General features: G+C 43.7%; 1 protein-coding gene and 1 long non-coding RNA gene across 6 annotated transcripts in view; one reads left to right on the top strand and one right to left on the bottom strand.

Moving 5' to 3' along the window:
• Nucleotides 1–18,791, top strand: part of CDH20 (cadherin 20) — a 210,829-nt gene that overhangs the window by 151,673 nt on the left and 40,365 nt on the right. For all 5 annotated transcript variants that reach the window (XM_045459569.1, XM_045459567.1, XM_045459570.1 and 2 more), the window contains exons 2-4: nucleotides 7,038–7,436; nucleotides 15,341–15,635; nucleotides 16,400–16,519. In XM_045459569.1, the coding sequence (XP_045315525.1) occupies nucleotides 7,191–7,436; nucleotides 15,341–15,635; nucleotides 16,400–16,519 (661 nt within the window). In that variant the 5' untranslated portion in view covers nucleotides 7,038–7,190. The remainder of the gene's footprint in view (nucleotides 1–7,037; nucleotides 7,437–15,340; nucleotides 15,636–16,399; nucleotides 16,520–18,791) is intronic.
• The window catches only part of LOC123588494, a 208,119-nt gene that overhangs the window by 150,537 nt on the left and 38,791 nt on the right, over nucleotides 1–18,791 (bottom strand). The window contains exon 2 of the long non-coding RNA XR_006707880.1: nucleotides 2,577–2,719. This is a non-coding gene — a long non-coding RNA (uncharacterized LOC123588494). The remainder of the gene's footprint in view (nucleotides 1–2,576; nucleotides 2,720–18,791) is intronic.

The raw sequence follows: 18,791 nt of genomic DNA on the forward strand, positions 1-18,791 counted from the left end.
CAACTACAGATACTCAAAACACTTCGGCCCAGCAATGTCCACAGCTCCTAGCTACTGGTTTCTGCTTGTCTCTCCTGCTCATCTCTCATCAGTTCTTGAATGGGCCCCATTCTCCATGCAAATTCAAGTGTTCTCCTGCCGGCCTCCGCACCCTGCGTCTGCACCTTGCCACTTGCATTTTCTTTCACTTGGAATGCCCTCCTCTCTTTCCTTCAAGGTCTAGTTCACGTGCTACCTTAAACTTTTCCTCACTGACGCACATCATTTCCCCCTCCCCTGACCTGGCCTAGCGCTGTTTCCAGGGCTCTGGCGGGCCTTCTCACAAACAGATCTGTGTCACAGTCAGTCATGAACAAAGCGCGTGCGACAGCCGCTTCTGAGAAGAACCCAGGTGCATCCGCTCACACTCTCCGTCGCACTTGCCAAGAGCTGCGGTGTCAACACTCTCGCCATGACCAGTTTAAGGAGCTGCAAAGGGATGTGCAAACCAGCTCTTGTGAGAGCAGGTGGGAGCCTACGAGCCATCCCAGCACAATGCTCTGTCTCTGTGTAAAACAGGAAAAGAATACCTTTTCGTGGAATTCTTGCAAAGACCAAATGGTAAAGTAAAGGTAAAGGACTTAACACAGGCTGGCATAAAGTGAACACTCCACGCTAATACTTCTGCTGTCCCTGCTTCTGTTATTCCTGCTGCTACAACACTGTCATCCCTGTCACTAGCGATGCTGTCACGCCTACGCCTACGCCCACTCCTACCACTATTTCTACCACCAGCATTAACGGCAGTATCTCCCCTACTAAACTGTAAACTCCTTGAAGGAGGGAAAAAGAACTAACGTTTATTAAGCACCTACTGTTTTTCAAACACAAGGCTTTGACCATCTGCCAAATACTGTGCTAAGAGCCTTGCATGTATTTTCTCGCTTAATGCTGACAATCACCCTGTAAGAGTCTACAATGATCTCCAGTTTGTAGACGACAGACAGACTGAAAAAGTTTAAGCCACTTGCTCAAGACCACACAGATCAGAAGTAGCAGGGCTAAAACTGAAACTCCGTTCTGTCTGGCTTCACAAACCACTATCGACTAAGCATATTTGAGGCTCCCATATGTACCAAACTGAGAAATTAAGTCTTAACTTTGGCACACTGACTTCTGCCAAAAATTCTTCTTCCTATGGATTAATCTTTATAGTTCAGGAAAGACTGTGGTCCAGGAAAGAACTGTCCTGTTTTCCTAAAGTTCTGTACAAAGGCGAAGTTATAAGAGAAAATACTAAGCAGCAATTATCTGCAACTTCTTTCAAAGAACTTTAGCCGAAGAATTACATTTCAAACACATGCTTTCTTTAAAATGAACAAGCACAAATTAAAGCAATTATAAAGGCCACATAAGGCTACAAATTAGTGAGCATGTGAGACAACTCTGAAAAATCAAAATTGATCATTCTTGTCTAACAGTAGTCAAAAAAATTGCCCGTGGACTGAACTGTACTTTCATTAGCTTGATTAAAAGTGAAAACTGGAGGAAGCGTAAAGTAGGTCAAAAACTTCCTGACTCCTTTAGGATTAAAACATGGACTAGATACTAAGTATGCGTGAAAGGAACTCGCAAGAATCCATTTGCCATTCTTGGAAGATACAGAAGAAAAGACAGGGCAACCTCACATGGAAAACTGATTCTAATGGGAACGAAAGCAAGGAGGAATTGGACAGGAACTCTTGTGAAAGGACTTCTAAAGTGTATATGCCTTTTTTGTGACCCGAGCTAGGGAGTTTACAGCTAGGGGCATCAGCAGATACCCGGGATGCACACAGCGGGATTTATTATGGGCCTCATCAGGTTTTTCAAAGCCAGTTTCTAATTACATAATTCATGCTTTCTCCCATTTTTTTTGTTCTACTCTTCTCACCCACACATGGGGACACACACACACACACACACACACACACCCTCATATAAAACCAGATACTGTTCCTAAACTCTTCGGTTCAGCTACCCTGTGCCTCCCCCTCAGCCACGTCAGCCCCATGCTTCCATTTTTGAACTTCTTAAAAGCACTCCCTCTCATAAACCAGTCCGGTTGTGGGGAAGAAAATGAGAGTAGAAAGAACCAGCGGTGAGAAAAGGAAGATGTCAGAGGCGATAACAGCTTGAGTGAACACTGTAACTGCTGAACCGTTAGGTTCGGGATTTCCAGTTTCTGAGGAACTTGGAGAAATGGGAATTCATCGAGATACACGTCAGCAAAGTTAGAACAAGCAAGAGTGATAACCACCTTCTCTAAGAAGTATCCATGGAAATTAAAGTATTCTTTGTTTTTCTACTTCTGGCCTATTAAAAAAAACAAAGGTCTACCAAAATTCCTCAATTCTAGACACACCATCAATCTATTAACAGCCTCTTGGAGCGGTAAAGGAAGGAAATATGACCACATTAAATGTACACACTGACACTAAGCCGTATCTGTTTCAGAAATGCTAACTTTGGGGATGGGAACAGTGTCACGAGGAAAGTCAGGCATGGAGTAGCAGAATAGAAGTGAGAACACAACCCAAATCCAGGAAATCTAGTACCTGGACAACCTCTTCTGGCTCTGCTGAGGGTCGATCGCCTCCGGAGATGGGTAGCTTTGTGGAAGCTGGTATGCTGATGGCCACAAGAGAGGGATGAAGCTTCTATCATTCATGACTGCCCAGTAAGAAACAAGATGGCACGTCTGTAGCAAATAAAAAAGACTTCTGGTCAGAGAAGTGTCTCATCTTTCAGCACACAAAACCACAGTACACACCTTCTCCAAAACACATCCCCAGTGGTAGACTTTGGTCTGTAGCACACATACACACACACACACACACACACACACACACACCCAGATTCAGGAATGCTACAAGTTCATTGACACAAGCAATGGAAGTAATTTCTTTACAGAATTTCACAACGGGAATCTTGCTGTTTGTGAACTGTACATATTCAAAGATATCATCATCATATGAATTTTTCACTCCAATTTATACTCATAACCACCTGCTCTGTTCTCTCTGGGTCCTATATCCTATTCTGAAGAATTGTGACTCCTATAAAGTACAGTATTTTTGCTCATATTTCTCAAGCGAGACACTTGATCGAGGCAGGATGGCATTGTGACACTGAGATGCGTTTCGATTCAATGTCGATGCACGTCATAGTACACTGTCACAGCTCACTGTAATATTTAGGATCTTCACAGGTTTCTTTTTTTTTTCTTTTTAAGTACATTTTTAAGGCTCTTTCCTTAAAAGCGATAGCTTAAGAAGTTTAGTTCCCCAAAACCACAATATCATCATCTATGTTTACCTCTTAAAGGCATGAGGCGACGTTAGAAAATTAAAACACCTTCCCTTTATAGAAAGAGTCTGTGGCAGAGGCAAGTGACTTTCTGCTTCTACAGAGATGTCATTTGAGCTTTACTGAGTAGTACTTCCATTAACCATGAAAGGCTCAGGAAAACTGGAATAATGAAGAAAGAAATCAGAGGGAGACCATAAAAGCCCAGTTCACTTCAAGGAGAAAGCAGTAACCATCCCTTCCCCCTCCATCTTAAATATCACAACGAATTTAAGTAATGAAATAAACAATCCACCAAGAGCACACTTTATCTACAACTTTAATTTCTTCCTACTGTGTTCATTACCAAGCTGTTTGCTTTCTTCAGGCAGGATGGGGGAAAAACTTTTAAAAGACTCATTTAACACAGAAGTCAATTTCCACTAATGTATTCTCGGTGTGGCATATGTGGTCTTCCAAAGCAAATCCATACATACAAATATACATATATTAGTCTCTTCCTTTATATGAACAACAGAAATCAGCCCACCTTCAAACATGTCATTGCTATTATTATCCCGTAGGAAAAACATGAACAGGAGAACCGTATTTTTTATAAAAAAGTGAAAATGGGTTAGTATTTCTGATAGAACCGATTTCCCTTCACATGTATAAACAGCCCTAATTATGAAAAGATAATGGAACTTTTGTATAACCCAGACTGTACTTTCTGAAAAGTTAGGCAGGGAGTATTTTTCATGTATTCTGCCCCCGAGGAAGCAGGAATAAAGTGCTTTCCATCAACTGCAGCTATGGAGTTGTTTAACACAAAAGAGTTTACAGGCACAGCGGGCTTTGATATTTCATGTCTGTGACGGGGAGCGTGAGAGGGGCACCTGGACCACCGGAGCTTTCACAGGACCACCGAGGGGCTCCCCAGGTCCTCAGCATCCACCCTCGGCCGTGTTCGGCAAAAAGGAAGAACGTGAGGCCTTTGCACTCGTGTGTAGGAGGCCAAAGTGGGCAGGAGAGACAGATGAAAGCTGAGGCAGCTGAACCGCCTACAAAATATTCATCACAAAGATTCGAAAGAACACCTTTTTTTTTTTTTCTCCTTGAGCTCTTCAGAGCACATGGAGGAAAGGGGGGGGGGTTAACTGGCAAGAATGTATGCATGCATAGTCTGTAAGAGATGAGAAAATATAAGGGACAGTATTTAATATCCCTCAAAATTTCCTCAAATCTCATTCTGTCCAGAAAATTCAGCCAGTCCAAGCAGGCAAGGGGGCATCTACAAACCCCACACACAAACGCGTATGCACTTGGGCACTTAGAATTCAAAAGCAAGATGTTAAAACTAGCCAGAGAAAATACAAAATCATCAAAAATAATGCTTAGGCAAAATGTATACATGTGAAACACAGATATTAAAGGAAATAAATAAAGTGTGTGGGTGTGTGTATATGTGTGTGTATATGTGTGTGTGTGTGCGTGTGTGTGTGTACTGAGTTTAGTCTAACTTTGATAAATGCAATCCCAGAAAAGAATTTTTCTCTGTTCTACAGAATTTTCAAATAGCTAGCTGGTCCTTCATTAAGCTCCCTTATATGGAAAAAAAAATAATGTTGTTTATTAGAGAATTAGGCTGGGTCAGAATCTACTACCCCATAGTACTTATCCCAGAGATAGAAATCTGAAATAATACATATACATTAAGTCCTTTCAAAATTATGGTCCAAAAAGTGCCCATGAAATATGGTTCAGGCTCGGTTTCGTCGTTTTTACACACGAGGTCGTTCAAATGTCAGCTGGCTCCCCAGCCATTTACAGAGGACGTTCGCCTACATTCTCTCAGCTGATAGATCCTCAGGGTAGTCCTGTGGAGTAGGTCCAATTATGCCTCCCTACTTAATAGGAGGAACGGAGGTTTACAGAGTGAGTAAGTCAGAGGTAATGAAAATACCACCAGGGGCTGAAGTATCGGACGCTTAATCTAATGCTCTCTGGGGAAGTTACACATGGGTTTGTGCTTCACAACACATGGAATAATCCCCTCGTGATGACGCATCACAGTATTCTGGCGATAGCTTTTTGGGGTCATGCCCTTCGGTCCATCTTTTAAGTCCCTAAAACAGCATAGCTGTTTCTCACCAATCTTTGTTCATTAATCCATCTCCTCGGGTTAAGACTCCTTCTTCCAGAACAAGACTCCTTCTTCCCTGGAACTGGGTTTCTGCCTATCTGTCCAAAGAGGAAACCACTAATACTTGGTGAGCAACCTTCTAACACACCATTGTTCTTTATTAACAAACACGTCACCTTAAATAAGGTACACCTAGCTTGCTTTTACTTAACAGTCAATCTGCCTTTCAAGCTAGAACCTGAGGCATAGCCTCCCATTCTATTACAGAAATTCCCTGGTCTCCCCCAGCTTGTCCTCTTTATCAGTTCTCTCTGAAGTGATTTCTTACACAGAAATGAAATGGCATATTGTGTGAAATGATTATAAGATATCTTTTTAATTCTTTTGTTCATTTCAACAGTGAGTATTTGAGAGGCCACTAAAATGAGTTCTGATGACAGGTAGAAGGTGGTAATTGAGATGGCATCACTGCGTTCATTTTAAACCACTTGCAGAAATGGAGCATTGTTTAGCTACATGGGTCGGAAATCCCCAAATACACACATTTGTTCTGAGATGATGACAGCAGTTCTCCACATCAACAGTGAAAATATTAAGCCCTCAGAAGTTACTTTGGTTGTGCTGACAGAGTGGTGGAAGGGCTATGCCATTTCATGACACCCGGCCAAAGTCAAGGAAGAAAAGGTTGATGAGGTCATAGCCCAGGAGTGAGGTCACCAGGCAATCTGACTTCATAGCAACAGAAGAAGTTTGACTGATGAAAAGGTGTCCCCAGGGCAGAAGTCAACATCCCTTTGTCTAAATGACTCTTTCAGATCAGGAAAAAAATGTGTTGGCTAGCCTCTCTTCACATGCCCACAGAGGCATGTGACTAATGGCACTTTTAAAGTCTGGTGTGAGTGATATAATGATTAACTGGCCATTCAAATCCTAGAAAGGTCACATTAGCAGCCCCTCTCAGTGCTTCAGAGCCAAAGCAGTAGAGTGTGAAACTCAGATTCCACCAGGAGGTCAGAGAATGATTAGAGTCAGAAAGGGATCTGTAGCTGCCTGTAAATGAAGTCCAAGATTCCTAATATTATCGATAACATGGGGTAGACACAAGATAATTGTGGGTGGCAAAAAAAGATAGTTAGATTTGCTTTTGGTTTTTTAATGAGCCAAGAAAAGCAGTTGGGCTAATGAAAACATTAGTTATTAGCTGTAAATTTTGGAAGCGAACGCTATTTTTAAGAGTTTAGGAGGCTGCCTGATCATAAATATTTCAAAGAGCGCACTATTAATTCAAGCCAATCAATAATACAGCATAACCCTCCAACTATGATATCAAAGAGAAGAAATTTATTCACCAGTTTTATTCCCGCTGAAATCCATATCCAAAGGCTTGCGATTGATTATAGCTAGATAGGTTGTCTTCTTTTTATTAAAATATTATTTGTTACTCAAACATTTCTAAAGCAATAACATGTGATGACTCTTTAATTCATGGAGTAGAGAACGGAATATTTACTGACATTTCTTGAAAACTTGCTATAAGCCCACAGGAAAGAACTGACATCATCACAGTGTGTTCTCCTTCACTTGACAGGAAGTCAACTTCAAGCAGATTGACTTGAATCGGGATCTCATTTGGAAGCCTAAGTGTCCGGTAAACTGTAGTAGTTATTTTTTATTTGGAAAACCCTCAAGTTCCAGTGGCTTCATCATCCTGTACTTTACTTTCTGAAAACCTGGCAATCCCATGTGGACTTCTGGTAGAATGAGCAATGCAAAGAGCTGGCTGGGACTTGGCATGTCCTTGTACTTCTGGGGACTGATGGACCTTACGACCACCGTTCTCTCCGGCACGCCAACACCACCTGGCAAATTAGAAGCGCTCCTGTCAGATAAGCCACAGTCACACTCGCGGACAAAGAGGAGCTGGGTTTGGAATCAGTTTTTTGTTCTGGAAGAGTACACTGGAACTGACCCTTTGTATGTCGGCAAGGTAAGAATGGCCACACAGACACATTATCAGGTTCTGAATATTGAAAGAGAATATGAGTATGAACTGAATATGAAAAGGTCACCGAGCCCATGTTTGGGTCCTGAGAACAATTTTACCTAGCAGTATGTTACTTGGCAGCTAGTTGAAATCTAATTTTTGCTTTGTCAGATACCAGTCAGGAAAGGAAAGATTTCTCGCCTTGTTCGTATGTCTGTTCTAAGTGGGAAAAAACAAGGAATTGGATTTGGGAGGAAAAGCCTGGGACCCTGCAAGAAACATTCGAGTCCCAAAGGAGGCAGCAGCAGCCCGGGGAATAACAGGATGGGGAAGAAACTGGGAAATGCAAAGGGAGGAGTGGAGGGAGGGTTTTTTTTACTTTGCTTTGTTTTGTTTTTTTTTTTTTTTTTTTTCAAAGCATTTCCACAGGTATTGCCTGGGGCCTAAATTTAATGGAAAAAAAAAGAATAAAACATTCTTCATTTCAGAAGATCCTAGCATGCACTTTAGAATAGTTGGAGACAATCAATGAATATATTTATAAACTTTACACTCGAATTCCCTTGATTTATCTATCATCATTTCATTTTTAATCCAGGCTTTCTCCTGTGTTTACTTTATTTGGATGCTAATCAGAGACCATTTTGTGAAAGCAACCAAGTGAGAGAAAAGGGGAAACAAGGACCTAATTAGAAAATAAATAATTCATTCAAATGATAACTTAAACACTTGTTTAGCACAGAGGCTAAGAATGTGGGTGGGCTTCAGAGTCAAACACATGTGGGTTCAAAACCCAGCTTTACCAACTGCTCCCGGAGTGACTCTGGACAGGACACAAAGCCCCATTAGCCTCTATTTCCTCAAACATCAAATGGGGATAATAAAAGAACTACTACTTCCCAAGAGTTGTCTCTTTCCTCAACTCCCACCCACTTGTGGATTCAGATCTGACTTCTGTCTGCTGCATTAAAGTTGTGTTTTCAGTGCCCCCAAGGACCTCCCTACTACCAAATCCTGTAGTTTCATATTATGGAACTGCCCGACACAGCCTCAGACGCTGCCCACTAGTCCTTCCTTCTTGACTCACTTTTCTCTCTCTGCCTCATGATCGTCACAATCCCATTTTCCTTCCTTCCTCCTCAGCCTCTTTGCTGGTCTTCTCCCTTCACCTGACACCCTCCATTAGTGGTCCATCTCGTCAGCTTTGCCTGGGGTCTCTTCTCTACCCACATTCATGCTCTGGATGGATCTGCCATGCCCTATGATTTTCAACACCACCTCTAAACCAATGAATCCAAAACCTCTATCTCTGGCTCAGACCGCTTGTCTGGGCTTCAGACTCATAAACCCCACTGCACACATGATAGCTCCCTATTTATGGCTCAAAGCCCTCCCAAACGTGGCATATCCGCTAAGGAATTCTTGGTTTTCTTCCCAAATCGAGTCTGCCCACCCCTGGCATCTTCCCTATGTTCGCACTGCCATCACTCAGTTTGTAAGACCTTTCTCTTGCCCCCCACATGCTCTCCACCGGCAAACTGTCAGTCCCTTGCCAAAACATATCCCCAAATCCTTCATTCCTCCTCCCTCCATTTCCCGTCGCCTCTCACCTTTGCAAACGCCTAGACTCCCAACCAGTTTCCGCACCTCCACCCACACTTTCTTCCAATCCAATCTCCACACATGAGAGTCAGACCATGTCCCTCTTCTTCCATCCTTCAATGTCCTCCCATTGTACTCTGAATCACCCAGGCTCCTCCCCATGGCTGCCATGGCTATTCCTGTCTGACCCAGCCTGCCTCCTGGCCTCCTGCCACACTGCAGGCCACTCTTTCTTTCCCTTGGTCTCATGTTCCAGAGACATAGCTTCCTGGTACTTCCTACAACTTGCCAAGCTTTGCCTTATTGTTCCATAATAAAAATTCTTCCTCTGGCTTCTTTGGTGGTTGGCTTCTCCTCGCTCTTTAGGGCTCATTTTGAGTCTAGGTCTTTCTTGACCATTCTCTAAGGTAGGCCCCTTGGTCAGGCTCTCTCACTACCATTATTTTTTTCTAATCACAGACCTCTAATCACAACCCACAATGTCTCATTCATGTGTTTATTGACAGGAGCATTGTCTGAAGCCTTTGGACTAGACTCTAATAAGGGCAAGGACATTGCTCCCATTTTATCCCCAAGGCCTAACACAGCACCTGTCACATAGAAGGTACGCAAAAAGACATTTAATAAGTGAATACCTCATGGTACAGTAAGGGTTAAATAAGCTAATACATGTAAAGTGCTTAGCACAGTACTTGGTCCAGAGTAAGATCTTCACAACCATTACTCTGTAGCAGTAGTGGTAAGGATAGTGGTGGTAACAGTGGTAGGCAGGGATTTCGTCACAGGAACTCAGTAGCTCAGGATGCATACACCTAGTGCAGCTGCAAATCTCTTAGCCTCAAAATCTGTGGCTTTGACTTTCTTTCTCTCCATCCCTCATGCACAACCAGTCACCACATCCTGTCAGCATCTCCTTGCCAGTTTCTCTCAGAGTCACCTCATCCTCTCCAGGCTCTGTCATTACTGTGGTCCCTCTGCTCCTCATGATTAGATTAACTAAGCAGCCACTGCCCATCTCCCTGTAGAGAGGATCTTCCCATTCCTCCTCCCAGGACTCAGGACATTCATCTCCTTGAAGCACCCTTTCCATCATGTCACTCCTCTGATTAAGAAAGCGTTGTGGCTCCAGTGCTTATCAGAGCTCTTAGCATATAGTTCAAGGGCTTGCAGAAAATGAGTCCTTCTCCCTTACCCGGCCCTCCCCCATGATTTCTCAAATCTAGTCCCGATCCCAGTCACGCTGGTCTCCTTACTGACCCTGACACACACACCTAGGGCATCTGTCCCTACCTCAGACGTGTACTCAGGCTACTTCCCTGCCCAGGACACACAATCACCAGCTCTCTGCTGAATCACGTTCATATTTCTCAGGGCCCTAGCTTAAAAGCCACTGCCATCATGAACACATCTTCTATCTATTCAGAATTCCAAAGACTTCTAGCTACTCATTATTTGTAAAATATTTCTTCCAACTAGACATACATGGCTACTGCTAAAGTAAGTTTCGGAAAATACATTTGTATTCAGTAGTTGCTTTGTGTGCATGTACAGTCCAGAGCCCCCTTCCCTTCTCCCGTGGGTGGAAACTGAGATGCCATCTGTAGCCTTCCCTACGCTTCTCCAACCCTGAGCACCCAGCACAGAGCTGGACATATAAAACTACAGAAAGACGAGGGCACCTAACGTTTTACCGGGCTTCCACAGGACCACATGCCAGGCACAGTCACACAGAGCAGGTCACTTCACCATCAGAACAATGCTGTGAGGCGAGTATGATTCACCACTTTCCGATAATCAGCCGACCGAACACGGCTCAGAGAGGTTATGCTTACTGCCCCCAGTTACAAAGAAGGTAACAGGAAATCTGACACTGAAGCCATGGGTTTTCCTTTTCACTGCCCTGAGATTTGGCCCTAAGAAATACACACAAGAGTCGATGGCGTTAGGGTGACACCAGGAATCCAAGCAAGCCTGACTGCTTCCTGACGTTGGGAATACTTGGCTGTGTAGCACCCTCGAGTACTCATGATTAGTGCCCACCCTTTCCTAACTACCCCAACCCAGGACACAGAACACCCTGCGTGCATCTCTACAGCCACCTTGTTCAACCAACACTGCGCAGCCACTGAGGTGGGGTGTGACCTCCACATTTTATATTCACTTACCCAGGCACTTCCCTCCGCCCTCACTTTGTTATGAAAGAGAATTCATCCACTTCACTCCCACTCCCCCCAGGGGCATTCAGTTTGTCACCTTGAGCTCTGGAAGATGTCTGTTTAGAGAGCCTGCCTGAGTATTTGCCTATTTCAGAAGGAGTATGGCAACAATTACCGGCTGTAATTGGTATGGCCTTATAAAACCCACACTGGGCTTTCCAGGGACAAGGCAGTGTCGAGTTAAAGCTAGATTATATTGACATATGCAAAGACGGGGATGCAGAGCGCCCGTGCCTGGGCACGACGCTGCGGTTCCAAGGCATGCTGAGGTCCACAGCTCCACGGCAGCTGTCTGACCACAAAGTGGAAGCACTACTGCATTCCTGGAATTGTACGAGGCACTATGAAAGACGACCAAAAAAGAGGGAAAATCACCCTTGATTTTAAAATCCTAAATCAACCAAGATGTGTCATAATCTACATGGACTGCCCATCATTCACTACTCCTTTAGCTGAACTGAAGCATTACGAGGGTAAGTAGGATATCCACCTGTCTTATTCCGCCTGGATTTGGGGGAGAAGAATGTTCTCCCAAGGTGTGCATGAGCATGTGCTGCCAACTCCATTCCAGAAGCTCCTTACCTTCTTCAGAAGAGCTGGCACTCAGACAGTGTTAGTTGAATTAGATACGGTGAAACGGAAAACACATTTTTAGTACACGGCCAATCTGCTGAGTGACTTCGGGGAAAGCCGTCAACGTCTCATGTTTGCAACGGTCGCAACCAAACGTGTCTTCTACGGCTGGTGAACCCTAATATTAAATGCGCACTACCAAGCTGCTCCGGAAGCTGGGGTCTCTCGGCTCTGTGTTCACCTTACCATACTCCACACGGTGATGTCAGGACGCAGACTTTTCCCGACCAGCTCCCCCTTGGGTTCTGACGGTACAATGTACTAGAGGGAGAACCAGAGGCAGGAAGAGGGAGAAGGGACTTGTTCCTGGAAGCCAGCAAATGGCTCCAGTTCCTGGATGCTTCCCCCACCCCCAGCACAGCACCAGCCTCGCCACACCCCCTCAACAACAGCGGCACGACTGGATGGTACACCCTTCTCAGAAATCGGAGTCTGAAGTCTGAGAGAAGTGCGTGATAGGGGCACAGCCACTGAGCTCCTGAAGCCCCAGCCCCAGGCGGCCGCGCTCCCTCCTCAGATGCCTCAGGCCCAGCCTCCTCCAAACGTCTCGATTCCAGAGGCGCCAACTGCTGCCCTCTGTTCCCCTAGCTGGAGGGACGCTAGCTGTTTCCTGGAATTTCTCTCTCTCTCTCTCCAATACTTCCATGTTCCCTTTTTGCCTTTTCAACCCTCCATATTAAATTCACTCTGCGAACATAACTCGTTTAGGTTTTGTTCCCTGACTGGATCCTGAACTGATACAATGATATTCCTCAGAAAACAGTTCTGTGTAAGCAGATTCTGGTCCCTTTCATAGCTGGTCCCCATCTCTTCCTGTTCACGAGAGGCTCATCATGCCTCTTGTTCCTTCCTCCCTCCCTCTCTCCTCTCCCTCTTGCACACGGGCTCACACACACACACACAGAAGCTACCTGCAAGATGCTTGCTAGCTCTTCTGAGACAAAGGGAACAAGATCCCACAAAATGCTTTAAACCTAACCCTGTACGCTACATGCCCCATTCGATACACTTGTACTGAGCATTTGCTGCATGTGAGAACCCACACTGTGATGAAAGCCACATGGTTCCCGCCTTCAAGGAACCTACCATACAGAGTTCCTCAAATTCTTCTCCCAGCACTGACAAAAACAGAGAACAGATCTGAGGTTCAGCCCAGGTTATACTGACCTCAGCCAGCCGGATGGCTCCTAAGGAACTAGAACCCCCTGCAGCAGCAATGATGTTAGTCTTCTGTTATTTATTAAGCTCTCCCCACAGGCAGAACACTTATGTTTGGCCTATAATGACAGAGAGCATGCTTAGTTTTTTTAAGGACCATAAGATAAAACTTTTTAGATAATACGCAGAACACCTCAAAACAGTCCTGTGTACTTCATGTCAGATATTCTTTTCTTTTCCCCCTAAATAATCTGCCATGCCCTAAATGAACCTATCTCATTCTAAGTAAATGTTCTATGCCACATGCCTTAAGATTACACGTCTTACAACATATATAAATACTCAGCAACTTTTTTTAAGTTAAAAAACATCCTGAGGTCCTTGTCCTCCTTTGCCCAATTCCATCCCTTTGCCTGGAAACATAGCTCCCGATGGAATGGATTTTCATTTCTTTGTGGCCAGGTCCCAACAAAATGGCTTTCTATTCTACACAATAAGAGCTGGCCACCTCTTTTTTTTTTTTTTTTAACTGCATTATTAGAAGATTCGGATTGCAAAAAAATAATAATACTGTATACGGTATGAGGAAACGTGAGAATTGCATATTCTAAATCGAATTCTCGAAGTAGAAAAAAAATCCACAGCTATTTTTTCAGTCAATTTTATTCTCTTATTTCTCTTCTCTAGATAAGACACAGCTGAATTCCTCTAGGCGGCAAAACAGTTGCCTGCATGATTTGGCCATCAGTCAATCTGAGATCACCTCAGAGCCAGCCACAACCTCCAAACCCACCCTTGTCTTAGGATGCCGTGAATACATTTTTCAGGTGTTCTCCTGGTATCTGTGCCACCTAATCCTCAGAGTAACACTGTCCCAGCAATGCTTCAGGCAGCCTTCTGCAGCTTTTACTGTTAGACTGTGCATAATAAAAAAGCCAACAGGTGGTTTCAGCTGTCTCTGCTAAACTCTTGAAGATTTGAAGGAAGCAGAGAAGATTTGGGGCTGTTAAGACCCTTTTCTCTATGCACATCACCATTACTATCATCATCATAATCGGCCCCATTTGTAGCGCTCCTATTATGGGAAAGACAGTGTGCCAGGTGCTTTACATCCATTAATTTCTAATGATCCCAACAACCCTTCAAAGTAAGTATTAATGATGTTCTCCACATTTATAATATCAGAAATTTGAGACTAACAAACATCCAGTACTTTGTCAAGGGCCCTCAATTTATAACCGCCTTCGTGTTTTCGACCCCATTTATCTGCCCCACTAGCTTAAGCGTAACACCGGGTTGCCTGATTTATAAACTAAATCTCTGAACTGTGCAAAGTGCTAAAACCCAGGCAACCACAGACCTAGTGGCGGGCCCCTTTAGAGAGAAACTCTTATTATATGATAACACAAAATTCCAGGATTCTTGCCATAGAACTATATCTATAATTACAGACGCAGAAGGAACATCTTTCTAGGCCTACTATGAATATAGGGCCCCGGACTCCTTTTGAGAGTGCATCAGTCATTACAGACAGAGTAATCCAGTAGAAAACACAGTTGGATGGGCAGATAAAAGCATGTCCCCATCCACATACAGATTTGAGTGGTTCAAGGACAAGCCCAGGAAACGGTCCCACCAAAGAGAGATACATTCATGCAAATAATAACAACCTCCGGTAAACCCATGTTGACACCTGAAACACAAGCACTCATAGTCCTACCGAATGCAATTACTAGATTAGGACCACAGCATCAGAGAGTTTCAAGAGTCCCTGGAAGTCACTTAGAATTTCCAGTACAGTGGCCACAGCCTATTTTTAAATCCGTTCATCAGTTTTTCAGGCAACTTGAATCAGCAGGTTTTTGAAACTCAAAAACTTAATTTATGTCAAAAACTTTACTTTTAAATATTAGGCTTGTTCATTTTTTTCTTAAGTGGAAAAGCTAGGTTCCTCCTTATGATACTTGCTTCTATTCTCATGCTGGGGGCCTATACTTCCCAGAACTCCTGTTTTCTAGACTTCTCAGGGAAAGGAACCTAAAGATAGAGTGGTAAGTCTAGGATACTGAATGTGATATGGAAAAACTTTACTTACTCGTCAGTCTGTATTTGCTCCTTGATACAATCATGTTCAACGTATGGTAATTCTCTGTAGATCAACATTTTAAACACTTGAGTGAAAAAAAAAATTACTACTATTTGAAAGGAGGTCATAAGTTTGGACCAAACTGACAATTTATTTCCCACACCTGTTCATACCCATAATGAGATTTCAAGTTTCTCTGTTTGTTTCCCCAGCTCCATTCAGACATGGACAGAGGGGATGGATCCATCAAATACATCCTCTCAGGAGAAGGTGCAGGCATCGTGTTTACCATCGACGACACCACTGGAGACATCCACGCCATTCAGAGGCTTGATCGAGAGGAAAGGGCCCAGTACACTTTAAGGGCTCAAGCCCTAGACAGGAGAACAGGCAGGCCTATGGAGCCGGAGTCTGAGTTCATCATCAAAATCCAAGACATCAATGACAATGAGCCCAAGTTCCTGGATGGACCTTATGTCGCCACTGTGCCAGAAATGTCACCAGTGGGTAAGGTGGAGAGTCACTGATTCTCACAAAAAGCAGTTCTACAGAAGATCGCCCTCTTTATACCCAGAAAGGGAGAATGTGCAGAACAGCTCACAAAGTATAAAACTGGACCAAAAATGATAACCAAGTCCTTAGGCAGGAAACTACACAGACACTGAAATCAGTCATATTAAAAAATAATAGTAATAATAAGCCTAGCATGGTTATTTGGTTCTGATTCTTTTTTTTTTTTTTAATTTTTTTTTTCACCGTTTATTTATTTTTTTTTTTTGGGACAGAGAGAGACAGAGCATGAACGGGGGAGGGGCAGAGAGAGAGGGAGACACAGAATCGGAAACAGGCTCCAGGCTCTGAGCCATCAGCCCAGAGCCCGACGCGGGGCTCGAACTCACGGACCGCGAGATCGTGACCTGGCTGAAGTTGGACGCTTAACCGACTGCGCCACCCAGGCGCCCCTGGTTCTGATTCTTAAAAGACAGATGATAGACGGATACATGTTTGGTTCATGAGGAAGAAGCATTTTGGTATTATCAAAAGAGCAATGAAGAACCCAAAGGCTGTGTTCCTCTTGCTGGTTACTAAGAATTTAAAACACAAATAACTCTTGTCCCACTAGAGAGGCACCAGATAGGAGTTATGGAAACCTGACCTCAAAAGGGATGCTCCCAAGGAAACAAACGTAACAATTCCAAATGCCCATTCAGGACTGCATCCGGCCTTTAGCAATTCAACTTGAACAGGTTTCCATCATCTCTCTTCCTCAGGGACCTCTGTCATCCAGGTGACAGCCACAGATGCTGATGATCCAACCTACGGCAACAGTGCCCGGGTAGTATACAGCATTCTCCAGGGCCAGCCATATTTTTCTGTGGACTCCAAAACAGGTATCTGATGCAAGTTGTGGGAGGTGGTTGCTTTATTCCCTATTAATTTATAACTGCTGCTTACGGCAAACTCAACTCTCCTTTTCAAGGACTCTCTAGGGACCGTATAAAACAAAGGAGATTGTTACAAGCTTTAGGATTAAGACAGGAAACCAGCACTGCCCCGGTGGGTAAGAGCAGGGCTACGTATAGACAGTGTACCAAATGTGACTGGAGAGGCCAGAAAGCCTGCCTACACAAAGGTATAGCCTCACTAGCCTTCAATAACTCCTACAGCTGAATTTATCCCCAGGGAATGTCTTTTATCTCTCCAGAAAGACCTGAGAGGATTGACACATTAACCTGGGCTTGCTAGAGAACTAGGATCATTGATTTTGCAACTATGAAGAGCCTTAGGGGAATCATCCAGTCCATCACTGGTCACTTAACAGATAAGGAAATTGAGAACTGAGACCTAACAAAGTACTTCTATTTATAGATATGTCCCCTGACATGTGGTTTGATGTTCTTCCCACTGAGCCACCCTGCACTAAGCAGAAAACACGGCCAGAATAAATGGATGCTGGGACGCACAGGTTTTGTTGAGGCGGGGGAAAGAGCACAGAGCATGAGATGTGGCCCCCCAAAAGGCAGGTACTGAGTGGGAAGCTCTAGCAGGGGGGACAGCATAAAGAATTGGATGGGTAAGGAGGAATGTGGCAGAAAAGACAGAAGTTTGGTTTTGTTTTTCTGTTTTGTTTCAGTTCTACCTGAGAGTTTTGACTACAGAATCTGTTTTATCATTATCTTGCACTTGTGCCAATCTTTCTTCCTTTTAAAACACTTTCACAGACATTACCATACTTGAGCCTCCCATTATTCTTGTGAACTCATGAAACACATGAGTGCGCCATTATTCCCATTTTACATACCAGAAAATTGAAGACCTAAGAGTAATTAACAAGGAACTTGAGTGAAGAAACTTACAGTCACAGAGGTAGAGTAAATGGTGAACACTCAAAGTCACCTCTCCATTTGAAAGAAAAAAAATACATTTCCATTAGCAACCTGATAGAATTTTTTTTTCCAGAAGTCCTAAGGGGAACCAGGCATTCAGAAAATTATATCATAAAAGTACAAAGTGAAGGAGTATAAATTAGTAGGAGGAAAGAAAAAAGGTTGCAGTGAGGGACTTCTATAAAACAGTAACTTTAACAATTCTACAAATGGGGGGGGGGGTAGTGAGGAGATGCCCACAGGGAAGAAAAATACAGAAGAAGAGGGTAATGTGTCCTTTATATCCTAAGAGGAACCTTACATTATTTTGACAGCTCCCAGGGGGTATCTTTAGTGTTAAGGTCAAAAATACATGAAAAGATAGTTATTGCTGTACCCACTGGGCATTTTAAAAAAGGAAAATGCTGCATATTTCACTTAAGAATGTTGTTACTATAATGCAATATATACACTACAGGAGTAAACTGGAGACAGGTTTGTGGTTCCCAATGTCTTCTGTTTGCATGCAAAAGGTCTATTTAGCCCAGGGTCATGCTGTAAACTTGCAGTAAACAAGCCTTTAATCTTTGCCTAGAGTGCTAGAGAAGTCAACTTTTCTAAGTAGCAGGGCTAAAAGGGAGATAAAACATTACAGCACATCCTCCGCAGGATCAAAACAACACATTTCACTGGATTTTGATTTAGACCCCTCTTCTTAAATGGCACTGTATCATCACAATGTGATGCTGCTCCTCACTGTCTGGGGAAGTTCGTCCCTTACGCATGTTAAAAATGAACAACCCAACAGAGCATCTTTCATGTCCCAGCTCACGGAAATCAGTGAAGCACAGAGGTAAGCAGAATGTAACAAAACCGCATGGATATATAAGAAAAGAAAGCGTATCAGAATTCCAAACCTGCTTACAGGTATAGGGGAGGCAGGGAAAAGCAGACTAGGAGTGAGCTGCCTAAAGAAAAGTCATTCACACTACAAAGGCTCTAGGGGCTGAAGAAAGAGCAAGCTGAAAGAGGGAAATCTAAAATCACAGATTTGCAGACATATGAGGCTTTGTTTTCCAGACGCAAAGCCCCAGTTTTCTCCGGTAAGACAGAGACCCTTGAAATCTGCCCAGACTGCAAGTCCCTAACTCTGTTGGAGAACACTGCTGCCACCTCCTGTTCTCTCCCGGTAATGCTGCCAAAGGAAATGGGCTCTGAGCTCTTCCTGAGGGAACAGGGCCTACTCACCAATTGTTTAATTAAGCACGGCATTTTTTTGAAGCTAGACTCCTGACCT

This window comes from Leopardus geoffroyi, chromosome D3 (genome assembly GCF_018350155.1).
Source record: "Leopardus geoffroyi isolate Oge1 chromosome D3, O.geoffroyi_Oge1_pat1.0, whole genome shotgun sequence".
NCBI lineage: Eukaryota > Metazoa > Chordata > Mammalia > Carnivora > Felidae > Leopardus > Leopardus geoffroyi.